The 26,447-nt window shown below is 49.2% G+C and overlaps 2 protein-coding genes and 1 long non-coding RNA gene across 5 annotated transcripts in view; 2 read left to right on the top strand and 1 right to left on the bottom strand.

Moving 5' to 3' along the window:
• Positions 1 to 6,354, top strand: part of Pdgfrb (platelet derived growth factor receptor beta) — a 37,191-nt gene extending 30,837 nt beyond the window's left edge. For both annotated transcript variants that reach the window (XM_005074687.4, XM_013116813.3), the window contains exons 17-23: positions 403 to 521; positions 751 to 873; positions 1,485 to 1,596; positions 2,122 to 2,221; positions 2,974 to 3,079; positions 3,772 to 4,004; positions 4,915 to 6,354. In XM_005074687.4, coding sequence (XP_005074744.1) covers positions 403 to 521; positions 751 to 873; positions 1,485 to 1,596; positions 2,122 to 2,221; positions 2,974 to 3,079; positions 3,772 to 4,004; positions 4,915 to 5,074 — 953 coding nt within the window. In that variant the 3' untranslated portion in view covers positions 5,075 to 6,354. The remainder of the gene's footprint in view (positions 1 to 402; positions 522 to 750; positions 874 to 1,484; positions 1,597 to 2,121; positions 2,222 to 2,973; positions 3,080 to 3,771; positions 4,005 to 4,914) is intronic.
• Positions 6,355 to 8,682: 2,328 nt separating this feature from the next.
• LOC121138848 lies at positions 8,683 to 16,558 on the bottom strand. The gene is made up of 3 exons (XR_005875720.1): positions 16,478 to 16,558; positions 13,968 to 14,016; positions 8,683 to 9,105 (listed from the first exon to the last, which is right to left on the bottom strand). It is a non-coding gene; the product is annotated as an uncharacterized LOC121138848 (long non-coding RNA).
• Positions 16,559 to 24,929: 8,371 nt separating this feature from the next.
• Positions 24,930 to 26,447, top strand: part of Csf1r (colony stimulating factor 1 receptor) — a 30,997-nt gene continuing 29,479 nt past the window's right edge. Inside the window, exons 1-2 of one of the 2 annotated variants that reach the window (XM_005074686.4) lie at positions 24,930 to 25,172; positions 25,766 to 26,012. In XM_005074686.4, coding sequence (XP_005074743.1) covers positions 25,964 to 26,012 — 49 coding nt within the window. In that variant the 5' untranslated portion in view covers positions 24,930 to 25,172; positions 25,766 to 25,963. The remainder of the gene's footprint in view (positions 25,173 to 25,765; positions 26,013 to 26,447) is intronic. The other variant, XM_005074685.4, reaches the window with a different exon arrangement.

Here is a 26,447-nt window from a genome sequence, read left to right as displayed (position 1 = left end):
CTAGCCTGCCCGGTGCCGCTAGCACTGGACCCTGCCCCGAGTCCTGTTGGTTCCAGAAGCCCGTGCGCTGCTGACAAGAAGGGGAGAGCCGGGTGGAGGTGGCCTCCTAGGGCCTGGAGGGAGGGAGATGTGCTCTGAGTTGGCCCCATGATCATCTAATGTCTTGAGAAACAGGCAGGCAAGCCTTAGCTAGTGGCCTTGGGGTTAAAGCTTTTTTTTTTTTTTGCCAGTGAAAGCAGAAAAGGTTTAGATTAGACACTTAAGAACTCATTCTCCTAAGGGAAGACTTGGAAAATCAGTAGCCACTTGTATTGAATACTCAGCCACCTACAAGCCTAAAGGCAGGGGTCTTCTAGGCCTATGGTGTACATAAAGTAACCCATAACCCTCTGTGCTCTCTAGCCCCCGAAAGGACATATAGGGCCACCTTGATCAATGAGTCACCAGTGCTCAGCTACACAGACCTCGTGGGCTTCAGCTACCAGGTGGCCAATGGCATGGAGTTCTTGGCCTCTAAGAACGTAAGTGTGGTCTTGATGGGGAAGGCAGAATTGTGGCGAGAGGGGTCATCTAGGCAACCAGACTCCCCCGCATTTATGGCCCCGTGAGACAGCTCCCCACCCTCTCGTAGGCAGGACACTGAGAAACCTCACACCCAGACGGGCACATGCTTTTCCTAAAGCCCCGGCCCAGAGGGTCTCCTGCCCTATAGTTGCCCCTTAGTCTCAGCTCCCCTCTCCTCTGACCCAGTGTGTTCATCGAGACCTGGCGGCCAGGAATGTGCTCATCTGCGAGGGCAAGCTGGTCAAGATCTGTGACTTTGGCCTGGCTCGAGACATCATGCGGGACTCCAACTACATCTCCAAAGGCAGTGTGAGTGCCTTCGCCCTCCACGGGGTTGTCCCCAGGCGCCTCTGGCGCTGGGTACAGATTTCCCCTGATCCATGTGGCTACAGCTCAGTATGGGGCACGCTGGTGGCTTATCCTACCACCAGAGACCTCAGTGCTGCCCAGCTATGAGCAGGGACAGGACAAGGAAGCCAGCTTTGTGCACAGTGATGAGAGATGGGGAGAGGGTCAGGACCGCTGTCACAGAAGGGGCTGAGGAACCGGCTACAGTGGGCTTGGGGGTAAATGGGGAGGGGTATAGACAGTCCCGTTTAGGAGATGTGAGGTAGAGGAGCAGAGGAAGGAAGATGTGGTAAGACAGGTAAGTCTTGACGCCGGGGATAGAGGGACTGAGGACACCAGAGATCAAAGAGAGCTCCTGCTCACTTCCATGGACAGCACATCCTAGGGGCTTCCCCCAGAAGCATGGCTGCCATGTCCCTAGCTAGTGAGCCAGGAAACAACTTCCCAGGGCTCTGGCCAGGAATGTGCTCAGAGCCCTGGAGTGGAGTGCGATGGGGTTGGTGTGGGAGCTCCTGGGTGTGGCGGGGCTGAGAGACTGGGCACTAGGACCCTCCATGCACTCGCCTCTGCAGACCTTCCTGCCGCTGAAATGGATGGCCCCGGAGAGCATCTTCAACAGCCTCTACACCACCTTGAGCGATGTGTGGTCTTTCGGGATCCTGCTCTGGGAGATCTTCACACTGGGTGAGCCACTTCCTCCCCCAGCCCCAAGCTATACACCAGACTGGCTACCTCCTGCCCCACCTCCCTCCTGATCGCTCCTCGGGCTCAAAGCAGGGGACTGTGGGACAGACGCTGGAACATGAGCAGGGACTCAGGAGCATGTCCAGGCCCTGCCACTCTTTCCATTGTGTGGCTTTGGAAAGTCCTATGCTGACTCTGGGTCTCTGTCTTCCCATCCAAGCATCAAAAGGGTTAGACATATCAAAAACCATGCTTAACGCCAGCTATAATAACACACATCTGCAATCCCAGCACTTGGAAGTCAGGAAGATGGAAAGTTTGAGGCCGGCTTGGACCACACAGAGACTCCATGCTTGGCTAATGAAACAAACACAGACACAAATCCTGCTTGGGTATCTATTTTCTCTATTTCCAATGCCAAGGGCATTGCATTCTCATATACGCCAGGGCAGTGTGCCTGAGAAGACACCCCCTCCACTTCCAACACCCTGAGGCAATAATGTCCCTGTCTCTGTTCCATGACAGGTGGCACCCCTTACCCAGAGCTGCCCATGAATGACCAGTTCTACAATGCCATCAAGAGGGGCTACCGCATGGCCCAGCCTGCTCATGCCTCTGATGAGATGTGAGTGGAACCTTGTACACCTGGGAGGGATTTGAGGCTTCAGAGCAACCGTAGCTCAGAGGTTAGACAAGTCCTGCTAGAACTAGATCAAGGTGCTCAAGATGGCGCCTTCAGGAAGTTCTGTGCCAGTCAAGGTCTCCACTTTCTCAGTGCTGGTTTCAAATGTGAGTCTGCCCTGCTCCCGAGGCTGCCGTTAGCACCACCCTGACATCTTCGTGCTTGCATTGCTGCAGAGCTGACGCTTTTTCAATTCTAAGTGTATGAGTGTTTTGCCTGCATGACTGTGTGTGCATCGCGTCCATGTCTGATGCCCTCAGAGGTCAGAAGAGGGTGTCAGATCCTTTGGAACTGGAATTACAGACAGCTGTGAGCCAGCATGTGGGTGCTGGGAATCGAACCCAACTGCTCTGAGCAACAAGTGCTCTTAATCATTGAACCATCCCTCCAGCCCCACCCAGAACTGAACTTTAAGGGCTCAGTTTGGTCGCGTGCCATCAGAACCAGACCTTATCTGGGAGGACGAAAGTCCCTATTGGCCAAATTCAGGTCACATGCTCACCACGGCATTTTTTGGGCTACACGGAATCACGTGGGTGAGGGAAGCTGCGAAGACTTCCCAAGGGATCTGTGAGCAGCAATGATGGTGTTAACACGGCCCAGGCTGCTCCCCAGCGTCTTTCCCTTCACCTTGCTCTGAGCCCTACTGTATGTCTCTAAGGTAGAGACTCTGACCGTCTCTCTGCCTCCCTCAGCTATGAGATCATGCAGAAGTGCTGGGAAGAGAAGTTTGAGACTCGGCCCCCTTTCTCCCAGCTGGTGCTGCTCCTGGAGAGGCTGCTGGGTGAGGGTTATAAAAAGGTATGTGGAGAAAAGGCGGGTGGGAGACAGTTCTGGTCCAAACCCTGTGCGCTGGGCTTGCGGTGCTGGGCCTCAGTTTCCTTGCTGGTACTAAAAAGAGTCAGGCCAGAGCTACGAATTTATTTTAATAGAACCAAGATGTGGAAGCTGATGAATTTGACCCAGGGAGGTGCGGTTGGCCGATAACCCTATTGTCAAACCTGTGCACCATGACAACACCGGGGCTGCTTCAGAAGTGTGAGCAGCCCCAGGCTCTCCTGAACCCTCACAGCAACTACACTTAAACCTTGTCCGAGGTTCACAGCCCGTCCCGAGCTCGGCTTCTTGCTTCTTCCCATCTGAGGGCGGTCCTAGGGAGATAAGGCGGAATGGAGTCACCACTATTTCACAGCAACGGACACTGACCCAGTCTCCCAGCAGGAGGCTGTGGGAGACTACCAAAGGCTAAGGGTCCATATCTGTCTACTCTGGAGTGGGGTAGGAGTTAGGATCATGGCACTGCCTGGCTACCCGCTCTTCCCTAGGGGACTCTGGGCATGGACCTTGTCTTGGGGTGCCAGGTAGGAAGGCAGCTCACTGGTGCAGCTTCCAGCAGAACCCCTTTCTCTGTGTGCCAGCCGGGGCAGAGGGTCTCTAAGACGCTGCCCATCTCACACTCATGCTTTTCCTTCACTCCCTGTCCTACGGAGCAGAAGTACCAGCAGGTAGATGAAGAGTTTCTGAGAAGTGACCACCCAGCCATCCTGAGGTCTCAAGCCCGCTTGCCAGGGTTCCACGGCCTCCGATCTCCCCTGGACACTAGCTCTGTCCTCTACACTGCTGTGCAACCCAACGAGGGGGACAATGACTACATCATCCCCTTGCCTGACCCCAAGCCTGATGCCGCTGATGAGGGCCTCCTAGAGGGTTCCCCCAGTCTTGCCAGGTAATCACCCTAACACTTTGGTCCAAGGCATTCATGAGTATAGTGCATGTGTTTGTGAGTGTGTGTGTGGGCGTGTGCCGAACTTGCCACAGAAGGACTGACGTCTAGCTAGAGTAAGGATGAACTCTTGCCAGTGGCCAGCAGAGGAGTTTATTCAGCTCTTGAAGCCGCAGGCAGGAAGGGCAGACTGGAATGAAATAAGATGTTTGGGAACCCGTTTGCAAGACAGCTCTTCCTTTTAAGGGTGAGTGTACCCGCAGGACCCTTTGCAGGCACTGTGTTAGTCCCGAGGAGAAAGAGGAAACATCTAACGTTTCCCAGCTGTTACTGTGGGTCATGGCTGCCATGCCCAGAGTGTTCCAGGGAGCACTACTTGTAGGAGATAGAGGTGCTGCAAATTCAGTTTAGAACTCAGACAGGGGAAGAGACACATGGTCAGCCATGGGCTGTGACGAGCCCATTGTGAGGTGGGCTCTAGGGGAGCCTTATTGCTTCCTAGTTGTCAGGCTGGAGTGGGGACTCCCCCAAATCAAGATTCACCCCATGGGGGAATGGTAGGAGACATGCTGGTTTCCATTTCTAGCCTGTCATTATGAAACGGGGACAGGCCTTGCCTCCGTGAGCCTCAGTTTCTCCATAGGAACTAGCAGTACATGCAGGCCTTTGCAGGCCCTGAAGGCAAGCCGAGATGAGAAAGAAACTTGAGAGCCTGATGGTCCTGCTCTCAAGTTCTAGCCTCCGTGCTCCCTCGCTGTGGGTTAGGGAGCAGTGGCATAACTCCCTAGGCTGTGCTCGCCTGTGGTGCAGGCCTCTCAGTATGGAAAGTCAATACACAAAGAAACCTTAGACAAGGCTGTTATTATCTTCCTGGGGTCACCCCAGTTCCTTCCTGACTGTGTCCTTCCTCCAGCTCCACCTTGAATGAAGTCAACACCTCCTCGACCATCTCCTGTGACAGTCCCCTGGATCTCCAAGAAGAACCGCAGGCAGAGCCTGAGGCAGAGCTGGAGCAGCCACAGGGCTCAGGCTGCCAGGGACCTCAGGCTGAAGCAGAGGACAGCTTCCTGTAGGCCCCACCCCACCCTGCCTGGAACTCCCATTTGCCTCCCAGCACCCAGCCCTTGGCCTGGTCTGGCCTCCCTTGAAGGCCCCTGGTGTGTGGCACTCAAGGCTAGGGACCAGTTTAGCTGCGGACAGAACTGTGGGGACTGAGCCTCTGCTTCTGGAAAGCCATGAGACTCCGGGCCAGGGCTCCTCCAGGGGACTCGGCTTCCCCAGAGGAAGAGTTGGGCTTGGCTGCCGGACAGGTATGGCGCCTGGATTCCTGGAGAGAGTCCTGGGTGTAAGGTTGTGTGTTCCCGTCCTCCAGTGTAGCCAGCTGCCCCTCAGCTGAATCACTCTGCTTTGCTCTTCCCAAGAACTGGGCAAGAACCTGGGGCCTGGCTCCCGGCCAAACAGAGGCCAGCCTTGGACAAGGTCATTTCATTAGAACCCACCTCCCCGGTGCCAGCCTTAGCTTTCCCAGGCCCGAGCTGGTCTGGGGCCAGCCATGCTTCATGAACACTGTTAGGGGAGAAGGCAGAGCAAGGACGCTCTGGCCTGCAGCCCTCAGGTCACACCTGGCCACAAGAGGTACCCACGCCTTTCATGGCCATCGCCCGCTAGAGTCTGCCAGCACATAACTCATGCCTTCGTTTGCTAAGTGCCTCCCTGAAGGCAGCACTAGGAGCCCTGACTCTGCACTGGACCCTGCTGTGAGTCCTCGGAGGACCCCCTTGTTCTCTTCAGGTACCAGTTTCCTTTCCCCTCTGAAAACTGAGCAAGCTGGACTCATTCACCCTGTGTACCCTGTCAATTCTACAATTCTAGAGTGTTCCAGGGCCTTGGACTTATCCAGACAGAGTGGGGCCAAGTCTCTAAGCCACATTTCTGGCTGGAGATTCCAGATACCACATCTGGGGATTCAGGAACTGAGCCTCTTCTTCAGGCCCCCAAGGGCAACTGCCCAGACCTTGACTTGGCGTAACAGTCAGTGTCCTAGGAAAACCCCCTACAGCTGTCTTGAGGACACAGAAGAAGAGCCAGCAAGAGTGGCAGAGAAGGCACGCCAGGCCACCTCAGGCCACTGCCACCAGGAGTGGACGTGATGGACGAGCGTGAAGGCAGATGTGTCCTGTGTAGGACGAGAAGCTTGAGGTGGGCCGGAGACAAGGATGCCATGGGGATCGCCATCTCTACTGACAGCTGTCCCTGTCCTCAAGGCGGCACCGCACAGGAATGGCTTTGTCACTGCCCAAGTGGCTCTTCACCAGCCCTGAACCGGTGGACACTGGAGGAGCCGGGGGGAGGGGCGAGGAGTGGCTGGAATAGGGGAGGAGAAGCCAGCCCCTCTGGGAGCCTCCTGTGCTGGCTTGCTGGCTGGCAGCTCCCTGCCTGGGGCAGCGGAGGTTGCTGGAGGATGGGGCGAGCTGCTCACAACGGTACCAAAGATGTAATCACCTAGGTTTACAAATACTCATAGGACTCACGATAACCCACTTAGACACCAGAAGTGCTATTTTATATGCCGTTAAGCTTTCCTATCTGTACTTTTTTTTTTTAAGGGAAAAGTTTAATATTAAACTTGGTGCTTCTCACTAAAAGACCAAGTGGTCTCTTAGGCTTGGGTCTGTGTGTCCGGGAATGCGGAGACAGTTCGTTCCAGACGGGTCTGACCCTTAGGCTCCAACTCTCACATACCTTCTTTTCTTTAAAGCCAGTTTCATTTCCTCCCATCCTGGGAAGTGGTTGGGTGACCACCTAGGCCTTGTGCTTGGGTTAGTGGGAAGTGAGGCTTTTCTTGCTGTGGTGTCTGGAAGAACATGGGCTTCCAGAGATGGTCCAAGCCCTCTACCCCCGCCACTGCCCGCCCTGCCATGTGCTCTGGCTTTGCCCGCTAAGCTGAGTCACCCCCCCCTTGTCCCACTTCTTGCTGCCTCCAGCCAGACTTGAGCTGGGGTGGCTTGTGGAGAGGAGCCCACCAGAGTCCTAATCCTACTTCCTTGAGAATCGTCACTGGGACCCAGGTAGGAGCAGGGCAAACTGAATACCCAATGGGCCAGAGAGCGAGAAAAAGGAAGGAAGGAGAAAGTGTGGAGGAGAGAGGAGGAACAGAGGACGGTGTGATGGAGCAACAGGGGGGCAGAAACCATGCTCTGACTGAGGACGGAGGGGTGCAGCCCCAGGTAGCTTCTGCATCCCAGAGACTGTGGGGCCAGCGTGAGATAAGCATCCTGGCTCCTGCTGGGTCCTGGTTATAGGCTCCTCTGCTGATCCCAGCCCACAGAACACTGGTCTGTGGGACACTGGCAGCAACTCGGAACCAGGGGAATGGGAACTTCTGGGACAGGTCATGGGGAAAGCATTCCAACACGGGCTGTGGTTTCCAGACCCTCCTACCTCAGCTGTTTGGCGGGGTCGCTTGAGATGGGAGCAGGTTTTGACTTGAGGCCTGTCATGTCACCCTTTGCTGTATGTCTTTGGGCCTTCCCTTTGTGAGCTGAGGGGGTGCATCTCTGGAGGTATGTGAAGGACGTATCATTTTGGAGCTTCAGGCTGGGTCTCCCAGTCTGAGTAAGGGTGGAGTTATGGGTTAGCCCTGACTCACGGGCAAGCTGCTGATGATTCATGAGGCTGCTGCGTCCTTGGGCATAACACTCAAGGGAGAACTTCAGCTAAGACAAAAACTTAGATAAATTTCCCCCCACAGACAGGTTTCTCTGTTTAACAGTCCTGGCTGCCCTGGAACTCACTTTGTAGATCAGGCTGGCCTTGAACTCACAGAGATCCACCTGCTTCTGCTTCTGCTGGGATTAAAGGCATGCGTCACAAGGCCTGGCTTACATTTTTTTTTTTAAGATTTAGATGTAGAGTGTATGTCTATTATTTGCATGCAATACCCACAGAGGCCAGAAGAGGGCATCATATTTTCCCCCCTCCCCCAATAACTGGAGTAATGGACCATCTTGAGCTGTTCTGTGAATGCTGGGAAAGAGCAGGGATCTCTCTCTCTCCCTCCCTCCCTCCCTCCCTCCCTCCCTCCCTCCCTCCCTCCCTCCCTCTCTCTCTCTCTCTCTCTCTCTCTCTCTCTCTCTTTCCATCTCTCTCCCTCCCTCCCTCCCTCCCTCCCTCTCTCTCTCTCTGCTCCCAGGAGTGACCTGACTGGGGCAGCAAGGGAATGAAGAAAAGACAGACACACAGAACTAGCTGTGATTGGTGGTCTAGGCTGATTTCAGCAGGAGCAGCCTCGTAGGGAACTGTGTTCAGTTGGTAAACATCCATGGAAGAATGGTGGACATTTTCTGCACATGTGGTCAACATCCACACTAGAACTGCAGGACCTAGAGGAAGGTTTTTGCCAGGTCAGGCCTTCACACACCCAGGGCTTCCTCTGCTCTCACAATTTATGTTTTCATTTTATATGTTATGGGTGTTTTGTTTGCATGTGCATGCAGTGCCTGCAGAGGCCAGAAGAGGGCGCTGTGTTCCCTGGAATTGAAGTTACAGATGGTTGTGGGTCGCCATGTGGGTGCTGGGAATTGAACTCTTCTGCAAGAGCAGCTAATGCTCCTAACCACTTGCCCACTTGCTCCAATCATGCAGATCGAAATTTGGAAATTAAAGTTTTGCTTTACACAGGTTCCACCAAGAGATTAAGACATGTGTTTTTATCCCAAGCATGTTTTCCCAGCTGTGTTTATAACCTTGTCTGTGGTGTTCTTAGGAAGGGCCTATAGTTCTGCATAAGGTTTCTGTGTAGGGAAGTTTCCAGTCTGTATGCAGAATCTCCTGACTCAGGCTGCAAGAGGTCACGTGGGGGTGGGGGTGACTCCTCCTTGTGCCTAGCCTTTTTCTGTGTCTCTATCCAGTCTCGCTGGGGTTGGGTAAAAATAATGAAAAACATTTGGAGGCCGCCTTGAATCTCCCAGGACCATTTGGGCCCCTGCTTCTCAGCCTCACCACACAGGAAAAATAAGTGAGCTGGAATTTTCCTCCCAGACAAATGAGCCACTTGGACCACTCAATTCTTCCACAGTCCACTCGCAGCCAGGGGTCCCTTTTCCTGGAAAAAGAAGGAAATACTGAAGAACACTGTTGCAGTAGGGCCCCTTTGTGCCTTGATAAAGTGTTCCCAGCCCCTAGCAACACCCCTTCTCTGAATTAGGGCCCTTGTTTTTCTGAGCATATTGTTTAGGTTTGTGTCAATTAATTCATTTTGTGAAAGTGTTCTAAGTTTATAGTTATTACAGAATTTACACCACCGCAATCGATCCCTCATATGTGTTTTCATGGTTTAAATTCTGCTAACAGCTTAAACACGTACTCTCTCTGCTTAGTTACTCAGCGGATAGGAAAATGTCTTATGGAAATGCTTTTTCCTCATTGCAAAGTTTAGTTACAATTATCTAGGATTTTTCCTTCTTTGTATTTACATTAACATTTTGCTTTACATATAACTAAGCTATAGTCATTTTTAAAGCTACCGATAGCATTTTGCACCTTTTTGGTTTTTCTTTACAGTATTTAAATACAGAGGCACATACAGACATAAATCCATCCATCCTGAGAGCTGCATGTGGTTTAAAGTACCCCAGGCCCTCAGGTAGCTACTGATGAAACTCGTACATTGTTTCCAACTTCCCAGTTATAAATCATGTTGCAACAACCATGACTTGAAGTACGCTTGTGTTTACACATTTGTCTGTTTGTTCCCTTAGGCTATATCTCCAGCCATAATTACTGGTAAAGAGGATAGATGTTTAAAAATATAAGAGAGGAGGCACGCACCAATAATCCCAGAACTCACGTCTCTGTATCTATATCTGTATCTGTATCTGTCTCTGTCTCTGTATCTCTCTTTCTCTCTCTGTGTCTTTCTGTCTGTCTGTCTCTCTGTGTCTGTCTGTCTGTCTCTCCTTCGGGTTACTGGCATTGAGTATGGTAGCCGTACACTCGTAATCCCAGCACTCAAGAAGGAAGGAGGATAGCAAATTCTGGAGCTTCGTAGAGAGACTCTGTCTTCTAGTAAACAACAACATCAAAAGGTTACTGGACCTTGAAATCTGTGCTCCCAGCACCTGGGCTCTTGAGATAGGGTCTCCTGTAGCTCAGGCTGGCCTACAACTTTGAACGTAGCTGAGAATGACCTTGAGCTTCTGATCCTTCTGCCTCACACAGTGCCACGCTCCACTGAAAGCTCCCTTTGACGTACACAAGGTTAGGGCTAAAGGAATGGCTCTGGAGTTGAGTCCTTGCTGCTCTTGCAGAAGACCCAGGTTTGCCGCCCAGCCATGGTAGCTCACAGCCACGCATCATAACTCCAGGTCCAGGGGATCCAACACCCTCTTTTGACCCCCACAGAGAACTACGGTGCACACAGACACACAGGCAGACAAAACACCCATCTATGTAAAGTGAAAAACAGATAAACCCTTTTAAAAGAAAAAGAATTACAATGCACAAAGTCATAGTGCCTCTAGGAGACTTAAAAACCCGATGGGCATGGTGCATGCCTTTAATCCCAGCACTTGGGAGGTAGATTCAGGCGGATCTCTGTGAGTTTGAGGCCAGCCTGGTCTACAACTGGAGTTACAAGACAGCCAGGGCTATTACACAGAGAAACCCTATCTCAGAAAACCAATAAATAAATAAATAATGAGGAGAACAATATGCATTCTGGCAAGGTGCCCTGGCCTTGCCGTCTAGTCTGGGACCTGTCAGATTTACTGTAAACAGCCACAGGCAAAAGAGATCAAAATCTCACTGACCGCAGCCCCAGGGCCCCTGACCAGGCTGATGGGCCCTTGCTGCTTCCGCTGCTCCTCAGGTTGGGCCTCCCTGCCAGCTTCAGGGGGCACCCCACTTCACGCCTGAAAGTTCTGGGGACTACACAGTCCCCAGCATGGGCTGAGGAGGGAAGCCAAGGAAAGACGCCCAGATGAAGTGGAGCCTGAGGGCCTGGGTGGGCTGCCCAGTGTCCTTGTCATTGCCTTCCTGACTCAGGCCAGACCCGGGATGCCTCTAAGACAGTGGGTGGAGCCTGGGGTTAGAGCACTGACCCTCTGCTGTGATGAAGCTGGGGGCGGGGCTCCTGTGTGAGATGGGGTTCTCAGCCCACTCTGGGCTGTGTGTGTGTGTGTGTGTGTGTGTGTGTGTGTGTGTGGCTGGGTGCTTCAGAGCCTGGTAAGGAGTCCTCTGCTCAGAGCAGAGACTTAGGGGCATGGCAGTTAGAAGCCATGCAATCTTCCAGTATCATTTCCCGTCTCGTGTCTGGTGACGTGCAGGTCTGTACCCTCCGGCTCCTCTGTGCCCACCCGAGGCTGTTTTCCCAGCAGTCCTGGAGCAGGCTAACTTCTCTGGCCCTGTCATCACATCTCCATAGACTCTGGGGTTGGGTTTTGTGAGCAGTCACTGCAAGACATCAGAAAAGTCACACATAGGGGAGTAGCAAAGCTTGTAAAGGTGCTGTCCCCTACTCAGAGTCCAGAGGGGGTTCCTGGGGTAGCCCTGCTCTCCTTCCTCAGACACCTCCAGTGGCTCCTCACAGCTCAGCCCAGTTGGCATGTGGGGTCCAAGGCCCACCCCGGCCATGAACCTAACCCCTGCTGTTGCCTCTCCCAGCTCCCTATTTAAAGTCTGCCTTCGCTATGTGAGACACACGCCTGCTGACCTCTGCCTGTGGCTTACCACCTACCATTCCTAGCCCTCTGTGGTAAAGGGTCATCTTGCCTAAGCCCTAAGGCATCATAGGCCACCTCTTCCTCAAGCTTTCCTGTCTCCTGCTTGTGACTGTCCAGTGCAGATCTCTTGAGGGCTGTTTTTGTCATTGGTGGTGATGGTTTGGGTTGGTTTTTGCTTTGTTTTTCAGTGACTTTGACCTCTGATGTCCTCTGCACTCTTACTACCAAGCCTCTGTCATGCTTTTTCTCTTTGCTAGAACATTCCATGCTCCTGCTCACTCCCAACACCCACCCAGTTTTGAATAACCCTTCCTCCACTCACTTTCTGGTATTCTCAGGACCTCCTGCAACACACACATGCCTCCATTCCAGCTCCACGATTGGGTGTGTGTTCTAGAAGACAGAGACCAAAGGAGCGCAGCCGGGAGACTGGCACCAAGAGCGCCCCATTTTGTAGTCTCAGAACTCTCCCTCTTCCTGCATCTGGGCAATGTCGGAGCCACCCTTTTGGTCTTCAAGATCTTCATTTAGCTAAGATGCCTCTGTCTCTAGCTGTGTCTACACATATAGAGAGTCCAGCTGCCTTCTCCCCATTTGGTTCTTGGAACTTCCAGACTCGATGGCAGGGACTCGTAGTCTTGCTTGTCTACTTTTAGATGCTTAGTGGTACCAGCGTGTTGTCATAACTGCCCCACCTAGCCACTTGCTCTTCCATCTCCCGGGCTGATGAAGGCTCTACATGCAGGGACCAGTGCTGAACCCCAAGCCCCAGATAAGGCCTAACCGAATTGGTTACAGAAAACGAGGACGCCTTGTTCTGCTTGGCTTGTTCACCCTTGATGCATTTGGGTGGTGACAGACACGGCCAAAGTGAAAAGCTGTAAGGGTCACAGGTCCCACCAGGGAGCTCCTGCTGGGCAGGTGTGTGCGTCACCTTCACAGCGCGCACGGTCAGTAACCACCCTCCCAACTGCGCTCACGCTGCCTGAGAATGCTGTGAAGCCGAAGGGCCACGGGAAGTCAAAAATGGATACAGAGCTAGCAGAGGGAGAGAGAGGGGTACCCGCGGCCAAGGCTGAGGCAGGAGGAAGGAGCTGAAAGGACAGAGTGTGGAGGGGGCGTGGCCTGAAAGTACAGCGGATGGAGGGGGCGTGGTGGGGAGGAGGAGGCCATTCAGCAGGGGGTAGAGAATAAAGGTGCTCGCGCAGCCCTTTCTGGGGGACTTGGAAGACCGGAGACGTTATTCCGTCACTCTCCAGTGGAACCCACTTAACTCTCGCCCCCAGTCAGGTGTGCTCAGTCCTCTCTGGCTGCCAAGCCACCATGATGTTGGCTGTCTGGTTCCTGGCCCAGAGGGTTCCAGAGCATGGAGCTGGGTGACATCTAGAGAGGTTCCAGGAACCAAACAGAGAGGTGAAGGCTGTTCTCTCACTTGTGCGGAAGCACAGTGTAGCTCATTCACTCACCGAAGGATTTTCCTAATCCTTGAACTCAGGTGGAGACTTTACTCTGAGATCCTCTGCTGTATGTGCCTGTGACTTTTGGATTCGTGTTCCCACATTGCTCTTGGAGCACAGGTCTCCAGAGAGCTCTGGGCCATTGAGAGCCATCACCTACATGATTGATCCTTCTTGGGTCAGAGGGCTTTGCACATGAACCTCACCTTCCTGCCACCTCCTCCAGGCCCTCTTACTCTGACTAGCCTCTGCCCAGCATTATTCCTTCTCTGAGATAGTCCTCTGGGACACAGGGCTCCATTCCTCCTTAAGGCCAGCCCCAGAACTGCTGCTCTGGGAACCTTCATAGGATCTCCTGTCTCTGTCACAGCCACACTAGCTGGCCCCCAAGCAAGCCAGGCCCAAGAAGTGATGGTGGCCCTGATGAGCCAGCATATTGCTGGAAATGTGATGAGGGGTGAGGAGATCCTGTTCCAGGGACAGCTGGGATAGCCATGGGGTCTGTCTCTCCAACACTGCAGGGCTGTCTCAGGACAGGAAACAGGATTTCTGGGGCTCCAAAGGATAGCAGCAGGACAGGTGGGTACCCTGGGGAGGTGGTGTATCCTCAGTAAGGAACTGCAGACCCATAGCAGGAGAAATCGTGTAAGAAAAATAGACCAGCTAACTCACCTAGGTAACCAGGACAACGACCCCTTACCTGGGCCTTATTTTGTCCCTCAAGTCTTTCCAAAGCATCTGGGAGGCCCCAGATAAGCCACTTGCCCTCCGGTCTTCCCTCCCCTTACCTATACAGTGGAGATAATATGCAGGACACTGATTCCGTGTGACCCCAGCCTGCATGGGAAAATGAAAATGAAAGTTTTTGTCAGCTATGCAAGCTCAGCACAGAAGAAAAGATGGGAGGATTGACCACAGACAGAGTAGAAAGTTCTGTGTGTGTAATAACCATCTAAAGAACACGAAAAGAAGCGTGGCTGACTGCTCAGCATTTGTGGCAGTAGGGTTAACAGTACAGTTTGCACATTGTCCCAACAAATTAATGAAAGCAAAAAGAAAAGTGGACAAAAGATATCTACAGAAGCATGGATGGATGATAAACACATGAAAACAGGGGCTTATTTCATCGCAAACTCAGGAAGAGAATATTGAAACATTAGTTAATTACTGCTCGTTTCTAGGAGAATGGTGTGCATGCGTGTGTGTGTGTGTGTGTGTGTGTGTGTGTGTGTGTGTGTGTGTGTACGTGCATGCATGAGTGTGTCTAGTGCTGGGGATGGAACCTAGGATCTCATACGTACTAGGCAAACTCTCTAACATTGATCCGCACCCCCAGCCCTGGGAAAAAATGAAAAGAGCAGTAATATTCAGTGTCAGCAGGAACACAGTGGTGCTGGTTTTCCCACACGGCGGTGGAAGTGTACAAGCGTACTGCCTCTTTCAGAGAACAGAATTTCCACATTTCAAGTATCGACACTGACCAGACATCACTTTTCTAGAAATGGGTCCAGCTAGATGATTGCATGTGTGGTTGGTTGGTTGTTTTGACTCTTTGACTCTTTTTTACTCTTTGGACTCTTTCCTCTTTTGGAGGGCCTGCCACCCAGCTCCCAAATAAATCACACAGGGAGGCTTATTATTTCTTATGAAGGCCTGGCCTTCGCTTGGCTTGTTTCTAGTCAGCTTTTCTAACTTAAATTGACCTGTCTATCTTTTGCCTCTGGGCTTTCCTCTTTTTCTATTTCTGTATACCTTTCTTTACTTCTTACTCCGTGGCTGACTGTGTAGCTGGGTGGCTGGACCCTTCTTTACCCGCTCCCTGATCCTTTCTTCCCAGATTTCTCCTCCTGTTTATTCTCTCTGCCCGCCTATCGTTTCTCCTGCCTTGCTATTGGCAATTCAGCTCTTTATTAGACCCATCAGGTGTTTTAGACACACAAAGTAACACAGCTTCACAGCGTTAAAAACAAATGCAACACTAAAACAAATGCTCCACAGCATAAATAATTATAATGCATCTTAAAATAATATTCCATAACACATTTGTGCTGAAAGGTTCATGTGTTATTGTTTACAACAGATAAAAAACAGAGGGAATGAAAGTGCCCTTTGGCTAGAAGACTGAGGAGGGATTTCATATGCAGCAATGTAAAGGCACTAGAGTATCCTGGGAGTGTGGTGCTGTGCTCCCATAATTCCAGCATGCTGATGCTGAGGCAGAATGATCCTGGTTTAGCCAGTCTGGCTATCTAGCAAGACCCCATCTCAAGGAATAAAACCCAAACCACGGCAATAAGAACAGCAAGGTAAAGCTACGTACTTTGAAGCAATAGGTCTGGGGTCTCAAGAGAATGACCACAACATTCAGAGTTATTATGGCAATGCAAAAAGTTTCACTTCTGCAGAAGGTTGTCCAACTGTGCCACATCAAGTAGGCAAGAGGGTCCCGCTGGGTTTTTATTCCTAACACAAAGGGGTCCTGTGCATGAGTCACTGATTCAAAGTGTGACCAAACAGAATACAATTCCGAGCACTGAGTGTAACCTTGAGTGCACGCTTTGATTTCAGGAACTGCTAGGTGACACTTGCTAGACTTGACACAAGCTAGAGTCATTTTCAAAGGGGGACCTCAGGGGAGAAAATCTCCCTGCCAGATTGCCTGTGGTTCGTTTTCTTGACTAATAGTCAACGTGGAGAAGCCCAGCTCACTGTGGGTGGTACTGCCCTGGGCTGGTGGTCCTAAGGGCTTAAGGAAGCAGGCTGAGCCAGCCATGGGGAACAAGTCAGTAAGCAGCACCCCCCATGGCCTCTGCACCTCCAGGTTCCTGCCTTGAGTTCCTGCCCTGACTGGCAATGTAAGCAAGATAAAAAACAAAAACAAACCCCAAAAAACCCCTTTCCTCCTCAAGTTGCCTCTGGTCATGGTGTTTTGTCACAGCAATAGAAGCCTAAGACACAGACCCTGGAGGAATTTGAATTTCCCCCTCGCATACTTTTTAAATGAAGCCTTGTCTTGGTTTAACCCTTTCTTTGATAGAAAAGGCGGTATATTTCCTCCACGTTTTCCACATAATGACTCGGAAAGAATTCTAAGATGTGCTGTTGATTGGTGTGTGTGTGTCTGGTTCTGGATTCCATTATGCTGAGTTCCCACACGGGTCTGTCTCTTCCTCCGACAGAGCCACAGGGCAGTCTATAAACAGGGTGATATTGAGGCAAGATAGAAAGGTAGGGAAAGGTGAGGAGGGCATGGGGAGTGAAAAGAGCCCCTCCACCCCCCCAAATGGACCTGACTTACTTCTCCAAGCCTGAGTCAGGAGTTTCTGCATGCTGATTGGCTGGAAGCTGCTCTAGACAGAGCCCATAAGCATATACTCCCTAAGACTACCACAAGCAAGGTTGTCAAGGTGACCAGAGTAGACAAACACATTTTCCCCCCTCCCTCGACCTCAGTTACAGGATACCTCTCTAAAGAGTGTGTAACTCCCGGATAACTTACACAGCGGCAGGTGAAGCACTTACGTGTGCTCTGGCCCGACTCTCTGCAAGTGTCTCTGTCCTTTCTCCTAACCAATAAACCGCTGATTGTGCCGCATTTTACCTTGTCCCAAAATTCTTTTCTGCTTCAGTGTAAATCATGCACCACAGTATTTCAAGTTGATTTCCACTGCTGGTGACAGTGCAGGTCTTCCAACCTGTTTGGTTTCTTCCTGGCTTGTCTACTCTTGCTCCCCTGTTTTCTTTTCTTTCCTCCCTTCTTTCCCCTTTGAAACAGGTTTGTTTGTTTTGGTGTGTGTGTGTGTGTGTGTGTGTGTGTGTGTGTGTGTGTGTGTGTGTGTGTGTGTGTGGTTTGGTTGTCTTGGAACTAGTTCTGTAGACCAGGCTGGCCTCAAACACACAGTGTTTATGTGTTCACATGTGTATGGGTGGAGGTGTGTGTGTGTGTGTGTGTGTTTGTGTGTGTGAGAGAGAGAGAGACAGAGACAGAGACAGAGACAGAGAGAGATGTTAAGTTAACAAGTTAACATTAGGGCTTTTCTAGAGCACTCTGTAGGCCTTGTATACTGAGTGCCTTGTATACTGAGGAAGGGTCTTTTCACATGACCCCAAAGATTGCTGGTTTACTGAGTCTAGCAGGGGATCTCATCTACACCTTGCATGTACTGAATTTACAGATGAGCCGCCATGCCCACCCAGCATCTATGTGAGCACTAGGAAACTGAACTCTGATGCTCACACCACACAGCTAGCCCTTCGCCTGCTAAGTCATCTCCCCAGCCCCCCTTCACGTCTATATAAATCTTAAGAGCAACTTGTCAGTTTCTGCAGAAAAAATTAGATTTTTCTGCTGCAATTTTTATGAATTTTCCTTTCTGAATCTCTAAGTTCAAGTAGGATGGAACTAACATGCTTAACAAAACTGAACTTGCCAGTCCATGGACCTGGAATGTGTCTCAGTGTTTAGTTACATCTTCTCCAGTGTTCTGGAGTCTGTACACAGATTTTACACATAGTTAAGTTTGAATCTGCTTCATGTTTTTCCAGCGCTGTTAGACATGGTGGCTTTGACTGGAGGTAGGTGCTCTTGTCACCTTCTCTTGTCACCTTCCTCAGGGTTCTGTCCCTTGCCGTGCACTCAGCAAAATTGTTGAGTTTCTAAAACGGAATGAATATATTCATCTATAATCAAAACAGTATTTTTCTAAAAATAAATACCAGGGTTTTTATTTTTTCTGTCTACACATGCCCTGTTGGCCTCGCTCTTGCTATACCAGGGTGTTTTTATATAACTGATTTTTGTACATTGGTTTTGTTTTTGTGCCTTTAGTTTTATTAATCTTTCTTATTAGTCTGAGTATTTTTTAGGTTAAAATTTTTTTGTATGAAGACACTCATTTTATCTCCTCATAGAGATATTTTATTTCTTTTTAAATGTGTGTGTCTTTTTTTTATTTTTCTGCCTCATTGCAGTGTCTGAGGTCTTTAGTACAGTGTTTAAAGGAGAATAGATATTCTTACCATGTTTCTTATTTTAGGAGGAAAATATTCATTCTGTTACTATTTGGTTTGATCTTTTTCAGATGGTGTGTGTGTGTGTGTGTGTGTGTGTGTGTGTGTGTGTGTGTAACAGTCTGTAGCTGGCTTTGAATTCATTATAATCCTCCTGCCTCAGCCGCTCAAGTGCCAGGATTAGAGGTGTGAGCCACCATGTCCAGCTTGCAGGAGTTTTTAAAGATCAGAAATGGACACTGGCTGTTGTCCTTTCTGTTTGAACTAATGAGTGTGATTAGGGTTGTTTACAGGAGCACGGGTAACAGCCCTGAAGAGAAGTATCTCTAAAATGGATTTCCTGTAGACAGAAATAGTTGGATTTTTATTTCCTTACCCAAAGGGCATCTTTGCCTTTGGATTCATGTATTTGGACTACTTACATTTGCAGTGATAATTAACATAGTGGATTTAAATCTGCCACCTTGTGAGATCTTTCTGTTGGCTCCCTCTGGTCCTCTTTTTTTCCTGGGCCTCCTTTTGTATTCGCTGTGTTTTAGTTTAGCCCCACCATTGGCTGACAACATGGACAGTTTTCAGTGGCTATCTTAGGTTTAGCAGGTATATGACTGTAGCTCAGAAACGTCTCCCTAATTAATATTATGTGGAACTAAACACAGCGCCAAAGCCACTCATCAGTATGCTCCTCCTTCCACCCTTTGTGACCCTGCTGTCACCGTTTCCCTTCTGCCTGTGCGTAAATGCACAACACCACGATTGCTGTTTTTGCTCTAAGCAGACATCGGCACGCAGTGGCCTTTGGGCCAAATGGAGACTGCTTCCTGTTTTTTTTTTTTTTTTAAACAGTCGACAGTGTTACTCTCAATGGGTTACACATCATCTGTGCCACACGCATGGGACACCGTGGCCACCAGCTGCTACAAGGTTCATATGACCAGGGGACCTAAAATGCTCCGAAGTTTGCTTAGAAAATTGTTCTTTCAGCAGTTAAATGATAGTTGTGCTTTTAGCTACCCCCCCCCCATTCTTAGCATTCTTTAGTTTCATTTACTTTTTTAGGTGGATAACCAAGTTTCTGGTTTGTACACCCCTCTCCCCCCCAACAATTGGAGATGCCACCACCACGTGCTTGTTTGCTTGGCAGTAACCACATTCAGTTTTGGTCACTTTGTTCCTAAGTGGTCACTTTAGGTCTGGCATTTGCACACGGTTCCAAGGCCTTTTTGTCCCTTACAGCGACTCAGTGCCTGATGCCCGTAGAGCAGGCCCACCCCATCTCTCCCTTCAGCCTCTGGTAACCACTGGTTGGCTGCCTGTCTCTGTGAACTCACTTATTCTGAGTGTTTCAGATAAGTGGGGTTTTGGAGACTGTCCTGGAACTTGCTTTGTAGACCAGGCTGGCCTCGAACTCAAAGACATCTGCCTGCCTCTGCCTCCCAAGTGCTGGGATTAAAGGCGTGCGCCACCAACACCCGGCGCACGCTGAATTTTGTGCCTGGCTTCTTTTACTCAGCTCTGTGTTTCGATGTTTATTCATCACTTTTTAAAGATATTTATTGAGAGAGGATAGAGAGAGAGCGAGAAAACATTTGAATGTTCAGGGATCAAAGGAGTCTGTTCTCTCCTTCCACCATGTGGGTCCTGGGGAGCCAACTCATATTGTCAAACGTTGTGGAAATACCTTTGCTAGCCTGGGAGTCATTCATCTTGAACTACTGGTATTTCATTCTTTTTGTAACTGAGCAATAATCCATGCACAGCTGTGCCACATTCTGTGATGTATTTGTTAGCTGATTTCACCTTTTGGCTATTGGAAATAGTGCTGAGTTGAACATCCGTGTGTAAGCACTGGTTTGAGTTCCTCCTTTCAGTTCTGTTGATTATACCTAAGGGTACAATTGCTGAGTGTACTAGTCAGGGTTCTCTAGAGGAACAGAACCAATGGGATGAATACATATGTTCATATATGTATGATTTATTAATATATATGGTTTATTAAATAGGCTTATGCTAAAATAGTAACAACAACTGAGTCACACCTGAGAGCTGAGAGTTCCTGTTGCTCAGGCCCTGAGGCTGGGAGCTTCAGCAGTCACAAGAGTCCCACAGTAACTGTCTCTCACTACACAAGTGGACAACCTGGTAGTTGCTCGGTCCACAAGGCTGGTTCCTCAACAGTCCCAATCGGGTGCCTAGAAGGTTCCCGGAGAACTGCTGGTCCTTAGTCCACAATGAAAACCTGCTACATTAGTTCTGACAACATCCAAGAACTCAGCAGCAGCAGCAACGCAATAACCAACTTGACAGTGAGGGAGAAGGACGAGGGAGCAGAAGGTGAGTAATCTTTCTTCAGTCACGCTCCTTTATCTGGACTGCTCCCAGAAGGTGTCACCCACAGTCAGGACACATCAGTTAAGGCAATTGGGACAGTTCTTCTGGCGAGGCTCTCTACTTCGGTGATTCTCACTTGGGGCAACTTGACATTAAAACCAACCATAATACTTGATCATACGGTGTTATGCCCAATTCGCGGGACCCCAGAAAGTCCACCACCAAGGAGGCGACACACCAAATGTAAAAACAAAGGTTTCTTCATTTGCAAGCTGCAGCAAGGATTCTACCCACTCAGGAGCAAGTGGAATACAGCTTACAGCTAAGGGGGGTATTTAAAGGGGAAGACCACAAAGCTGAAAGCCTTGAGATTACAAGTTTCTGTGGTAAAGCAATAACCATAAGTTTAAGTAAGATACAATTGAGCAGAATATGACAGGGGATATGTCTGTTAATTATCTCCTGGACCAGGGGTTTTTACGACCAGGAGTTGATGGCTGGCTACCTGGTTTCCTTTAGGGCAAAGGGATGTTGTCACAGCTGGAGGTGTGTGAACTGGACTTTGGCCTCTGGTCACATCTTCAGTTCTTTGTTTAGCCTCTCTTTTGTGCTGTCTTGAGGAGCTTAGAAAATTTCTCTTTCCAGTATGGGCTTTGTAGTCTAAGTTTTTAGACTTTTATTAATTTTTCCTATTTCAATGTTGCTACTACTTCTTCCTCCTTTTTTGGTTTATCTATTTATTTTTTGTTTTTGAAACAGGGTTTCTCTGTATAGCTCTGGTTGTCTTGGTACTCACTTTGTAGACCAGGCTTGCCTCAAACTCACAGAGAATCACCTGCTTCTGCCTCTTAACTGCTGGGATTAAAGGCGTGCACCACCATGCTGGTCTTCTGTTGCTAACTTTTTGAGGAACTAGCAAATTGATTTCCATAGGAGCCACACCATATTACGTTTCCACTAGTAATGTGTGGGAGTTCTGGTTTGTCTGTGTCTGTATCAATACTTGTTAGCTTCTGGGATTTTTGTTTGGTTTTGTTTTTTGAGACAAGGTTTTACCGTGTAGCCCCAGCTGACCTGGATCTCATAGAGGCCTGTCTGCCTCTGCCTCTGCCTCCCTAGGGTTGTAAAGGCATGTGCCAGTGTACACCAATGATTTCTGAATTTTTTTAAAATGATGACCAATGTAGTAAGTGTGACACATCATCTCATTGTGGTTTTGGCCTATACTTCCTTAGTGACTTATGTGACTGAGTATATTTCCATGTGAAGTGCTGGCCATTTGTGTATGTTCTCTGGAGAAATGTCTTAGTTTTTTTGACCATTTAAAAATTGAGTTGTTTGTTCTTTTGCCTCTGAGCTGGAGATTACAGCTTTCATTCGTGTGTGTGTGTGTGTGTGTGTGTGTGTGTGTGTGTGTGTGTGTGTGTGTGTAAGTTAAAGGACAACTTGCAAGCATCAGTTCTCTCTGTTCATTGTATTGGCCTGGAGAATCAAACACAGGTCATCAGGCTTGGTGGCAAGCAGATTTATCCAACAGACCATCTTACCATACCCATTTGAAGTTAGTCTTTGGTGCAATTATAAACCAGATAAAGCTGTGTGCTGGAGAGATAGATGGCTCCGTAGTAAAGAGAGCATTGCAATGGACCAGAATTCAGTTCCTGGCAGCCATGTCAGGTGGCTAGTAACCACCTGTAACTCCAGGCCCCGGAGATCCAATGCCTCTGCCCTCTGTGGGCACCTGACTCATGTACACAGGTCTACACATGTGTACATAACTAAAAATAAAATAAATATTAAAAATTAAAATTGTTTTGTTTTCCTTTTTTGATCATTGCTAGTATATAGACATATAACTTAGTTTTGAGGTCTGATCATGTGTTCTATGACTGTTGAATTCATTAATTCATTCATTATATCTAATAGTTTATTTTTGTGGCTTCTTTGGAATATGTATTCTAAATACATATACATACGTATATATATTTTATGTTATCTACAAATAGAGATGATTTTACTTTCTCCTTTTTCATTTATAGTTCTTCTGTCTCTTTTCCTGCCTGGCTACTCTGGCTTAGATTTCCCACACAGTTGAACAGGAGGAGGAGGAGGAGGAGGAGGAGGAGGAGGAGGAGGAGGAAGAGGAGGAGGAGGAGGCAGCCATTATCTAAGGGGAGGACACAGAGTGAGCTGTGCCTTTCCATGAAAGCCCCAACTCATACTGAAGCTGTTCTCTTTTGCAAATCTTTACTGGAATTTTTAAAATCTCAAATGCACATTGGATTTTGTCAAGGAATCTTTTCTGCACTCCGGATTGTATGTTCGCTCCATCAATGTGGTGTGTACACTGAGTTTCCACATTCTGAGTGAGCTCTGTATCCCGGTACAAATCCACTTAGCCATGTCATGCTTTGTGGTTTTGTGTGGTATGTAGTTGGCATCGAACTAAAAGTATTTGTTACTGCATTTCCTTTGCTAGTATTTTCTTGATGATTTTTGCATCTATATTCTGCATATACACTGCATGTATACATTTGCATCCCCCAACACACACACTTTCCTCTCCCTCTTGGCTCTTCTTCTTTCTTTTTCTTTTTTGAGCTAGGGCCTCGGGCTGGCCCTGCAATTGAGACGATCCTCCTGCTTCTCGCAGTTGAGACGATCCTCCTGCTTCTCCTTCCTGAGTTCTGGCATCATAGGCATGAGTCTCCACACTCAACCTGTAGTTTTATTTTCTTGCAATTTTTTTAGCTAACATTTTCCTGGGGAAAGCACACACCTACATAAATGCACATCTAATTATAAAGGAACAATGATCATTTTCTTAGGTCAGCGTTACACTGAGTTATTTTCAGTTTCAAGATATAAATTTATAACCGTATTATGTAGAATAAGATGGAAGACATAAAAGAATAAACGAAAACACACAAATTGTCTTTAAAAAGTGAGGAGTGTCCTGGCGAGGTGGCTCAGTCAGTAAAAAGGATCTGAGTTCGGATCGCCAGCACCTACATCAAAGCCAGGCCCAGTGACAAATGCCTGTAATCTCAGCATTGGAGAGGCAAGGATAGGAGGATCCCTGGGGCTTTCTGGTCAGCTAGTCTAGCCAATAATGTAAAGAGGCACTGAGGAAGACAGCCAAAATTGACCTCTAACCTCTACTCAAACCATACCCACACCCATGCCACATACGTGCACCCACGTGTGCAAAGTGTGCAAACATGAACACAGACACACACATACTAACTACACATACAAAAAGAAGGGAGCAAAGAAATGATCTTTTTAAATAGGAGTTTAGAAGAGCAGTTAGATCTCTTGCAAAAAAAAATCACACACAGTTCTACACCCTTATCGCCTTGGTATCTCTGAAATCATGAACAAGCTTAAAGGTATTTGACCTCCCTGAGCTTGGGTTCTCCATCTGCAGAATAAGAATGCTAATGGTACTAATCACTGGGGATTTGGAAACCCACAGACCCTTTGGTAAGCACAGAGCTAATGTGTGTGGTTGGAGTGGATTACGCCACGTGTCAAACGAACTATGCATTCCGAGCAGACAGCAGCTGCCTTTTAGTTCTGCTTGGTGCTGACACCATTTACTTGGAGCAAGCTCAGCTCTAACCCAGGGGCTCAACCTCCGCTTTACCCACTTCTTGATTAGCGGCACCACGACCTTCTCCATGGGTTTCTTTAGTTCACGGAACTCTGGGAAACACATTTACTGATTTGTTACACAGGATATGACAAAAGACTAGAGACACCCCCCCCCCCACCATGAAGATCTGGGGTAAGGGCCATGCCCTCCTCTAGGAACATCTACTTTAACCAGAAACATCTGGTTTCACTTAGTCTTTCAGGTAACCAGACTCCATCCAGAAGCCACCTAAGGGCTGTCAGCTGCCAGTCAACTCAATGGTTCATAAAAGGTACAGCCTTGGTGATCACAAAGATTCTAGGGATTGAGTGTCAGCAAATGCAAGTTTATAATATCATTACCAGAGCCCTGGGTGTTAGCATTCAGGCATCTGTACTGGCCTGCCTTTGGAGTTCTGACAGGATTCGCACACACTCAGCTGCTGCCACTAAGAGCACCACCTGCTCAGTATATTCCCTTTTAAAGGGCCCTGCTCACCTCCCTCCCCTCTCTTTCTCCTCCTGTCTGTCTCTCCCTCTGTCCCTGTCTCTCGATCTTTCTCTGTCTCTCTCTCTTTCTCTCCCCCTCCCTCCCTCCCTCCCTCCCTCCCTCCCTCCCTCCCTCCCTCCCTCCCTCTCTCTCTCTCTCTCTCTCTCTCTCTCTCTCTCTCTCTCTCTCTCTCTCTCTCTCTCCTCCCACCCCCTCCCCTTTCCCACTGCTCCTGTCCACAGAGGCCAGTCTCCCCTCCTCCCTTTCCCCTTTTTATGACCCTTTTCCCTTTACAAAAACCCCCTCTGCTTGAACTCTGCTGCATGGCATCTTTCTCTCTTGAGCTGCTTTGTTTTTTTACAACACTAGGTAACCAGGACAAATTTCAACAAATCAGGGTCTGACCGCTTGCCCTAGAAATCAAATAGGACAAGTGTGACCAAAGGCAGTAAGGGAATTTGAGCATCGTGGGACTGTCCTCTGGGGACGAGTCCAGGTTTAAACACAAGAAGACCTGGCACAGGGGGTAAGAGGCCCTGCTGGTGGCCCAGCGCTGTCAGAGCCATGACGTCTCTGTTTTTATTCTACCCAAGGAGTCATTCCTGGCTCCCATGACTTGAGAGGGCAATTTGGTTCCCACTGAGGAGTAACCTCATGGGGGGGACACCACTGTCACTAAGGGGAGGGCGATCTCATGGGCTGATCGGGCTGCATGGCTTGCTATTTCTAGAACCCAGGATGACTTTGGTTTAGGACAATTAATGGAAACTTCCAGTTGCTTCTGCAGAGATTGGATACCATCAAACCCCAATTCCTTAGTTACCCTTATCTTGATGCCTTCAACCTGGAAGGCAGATGAGAAAGTTCAGAAGAATTTAGGGCCAGTCAACCTAACGTACCTCAGGCAGACTCACTGGTCATCTGAGAGATTTCTACTTGTGCTACTGACTCACTGGCTGTTGCTCTTGGGCATTAGAGGTGACTTATTAAGTCCCTCAAACTTAAACATTCCCTGCAGGATCTGTCCAGCCCTGCTGCAGGTTCTGTCTCCCTCTGCCTCTGCCTCTGGGGGTGATGCTTTGTTTTCTTCTAGAGACCTAATATTTCCAAACTCTGTAGTTCCCTTTCAGGCCAACTTTTAAAAAAAAGGGGAAGAGGACCAGGGCAACGAGGAGGAGGAAGAGGAAAACAAGAGGGACAGCCAGTGCAGCAGACAGGAGTGTGTTCAGCTGCCCTCGTCCTCACAGAACTAGCAGCTGGGAAGGTCGGCTGAGCGACCCTCCAACCTGCGTCAGCCCACGCTGCCCCGGTGAGACTATGGAGTTAGGGGCTCCGTTGATCCTGCTGCTGACCACAGCTTGGCATGGTAAGGGCAGAAAAGGGGTACTCATGGGGTTGTTACAGAGAGGGCCCATGAAAGGGCTCGGAGTGTCACTGGCCCACGCTGGATGCCCCCACTTTCTGCTTCTGCCTCTCTAGCACAAGAGTTCAGATTTGTTTATCTGGAGAGGAAAGGAGGTCAGAGTGGAGTAGAACTAGTGTGGCTGGTGCTGTGATGTAGCTATAGCTAAACGTAGCCTTTGACTCACAGTGCGTTCTTCACGCTTTGGGGGCCACCATCCACACTACTCATTGGCAGGGGGAGAGGGGGAACGGACAGAACTCTAGGGCAGCGCCTGAGGATGTTTCCTGTGCCTACAGGAAATCACCTGGGAATCTCTGAGGGGTTGGGAAGGACGGATATTTGCATATCTGAGAAAATCTTAGGAGCCAGGGCTGCCCAGCTGCACCTGCAGATCTT

This window comes from Mesocricetus auratus, unplaced genomic scaffold, assembly GCF_017639785.1.
Source record: "Mesocricetus auratus isolate SY011 unplaced genomic scaffold, BCM_Maur_2.0 Super-Scaffold_6730, whole genome shotgun sequence".
Taxonomy (NCBI): Eukaryota; Metazoa; Chordata; class Mammalia; order Rodentia; family Cricetidae; genus Mesocricetus; species Mesocricetus auratus.
Note: the sequence above shows the minus strand (reverse complement) of the source record. Positions and strands in the feature narration are given on the sequence as shown.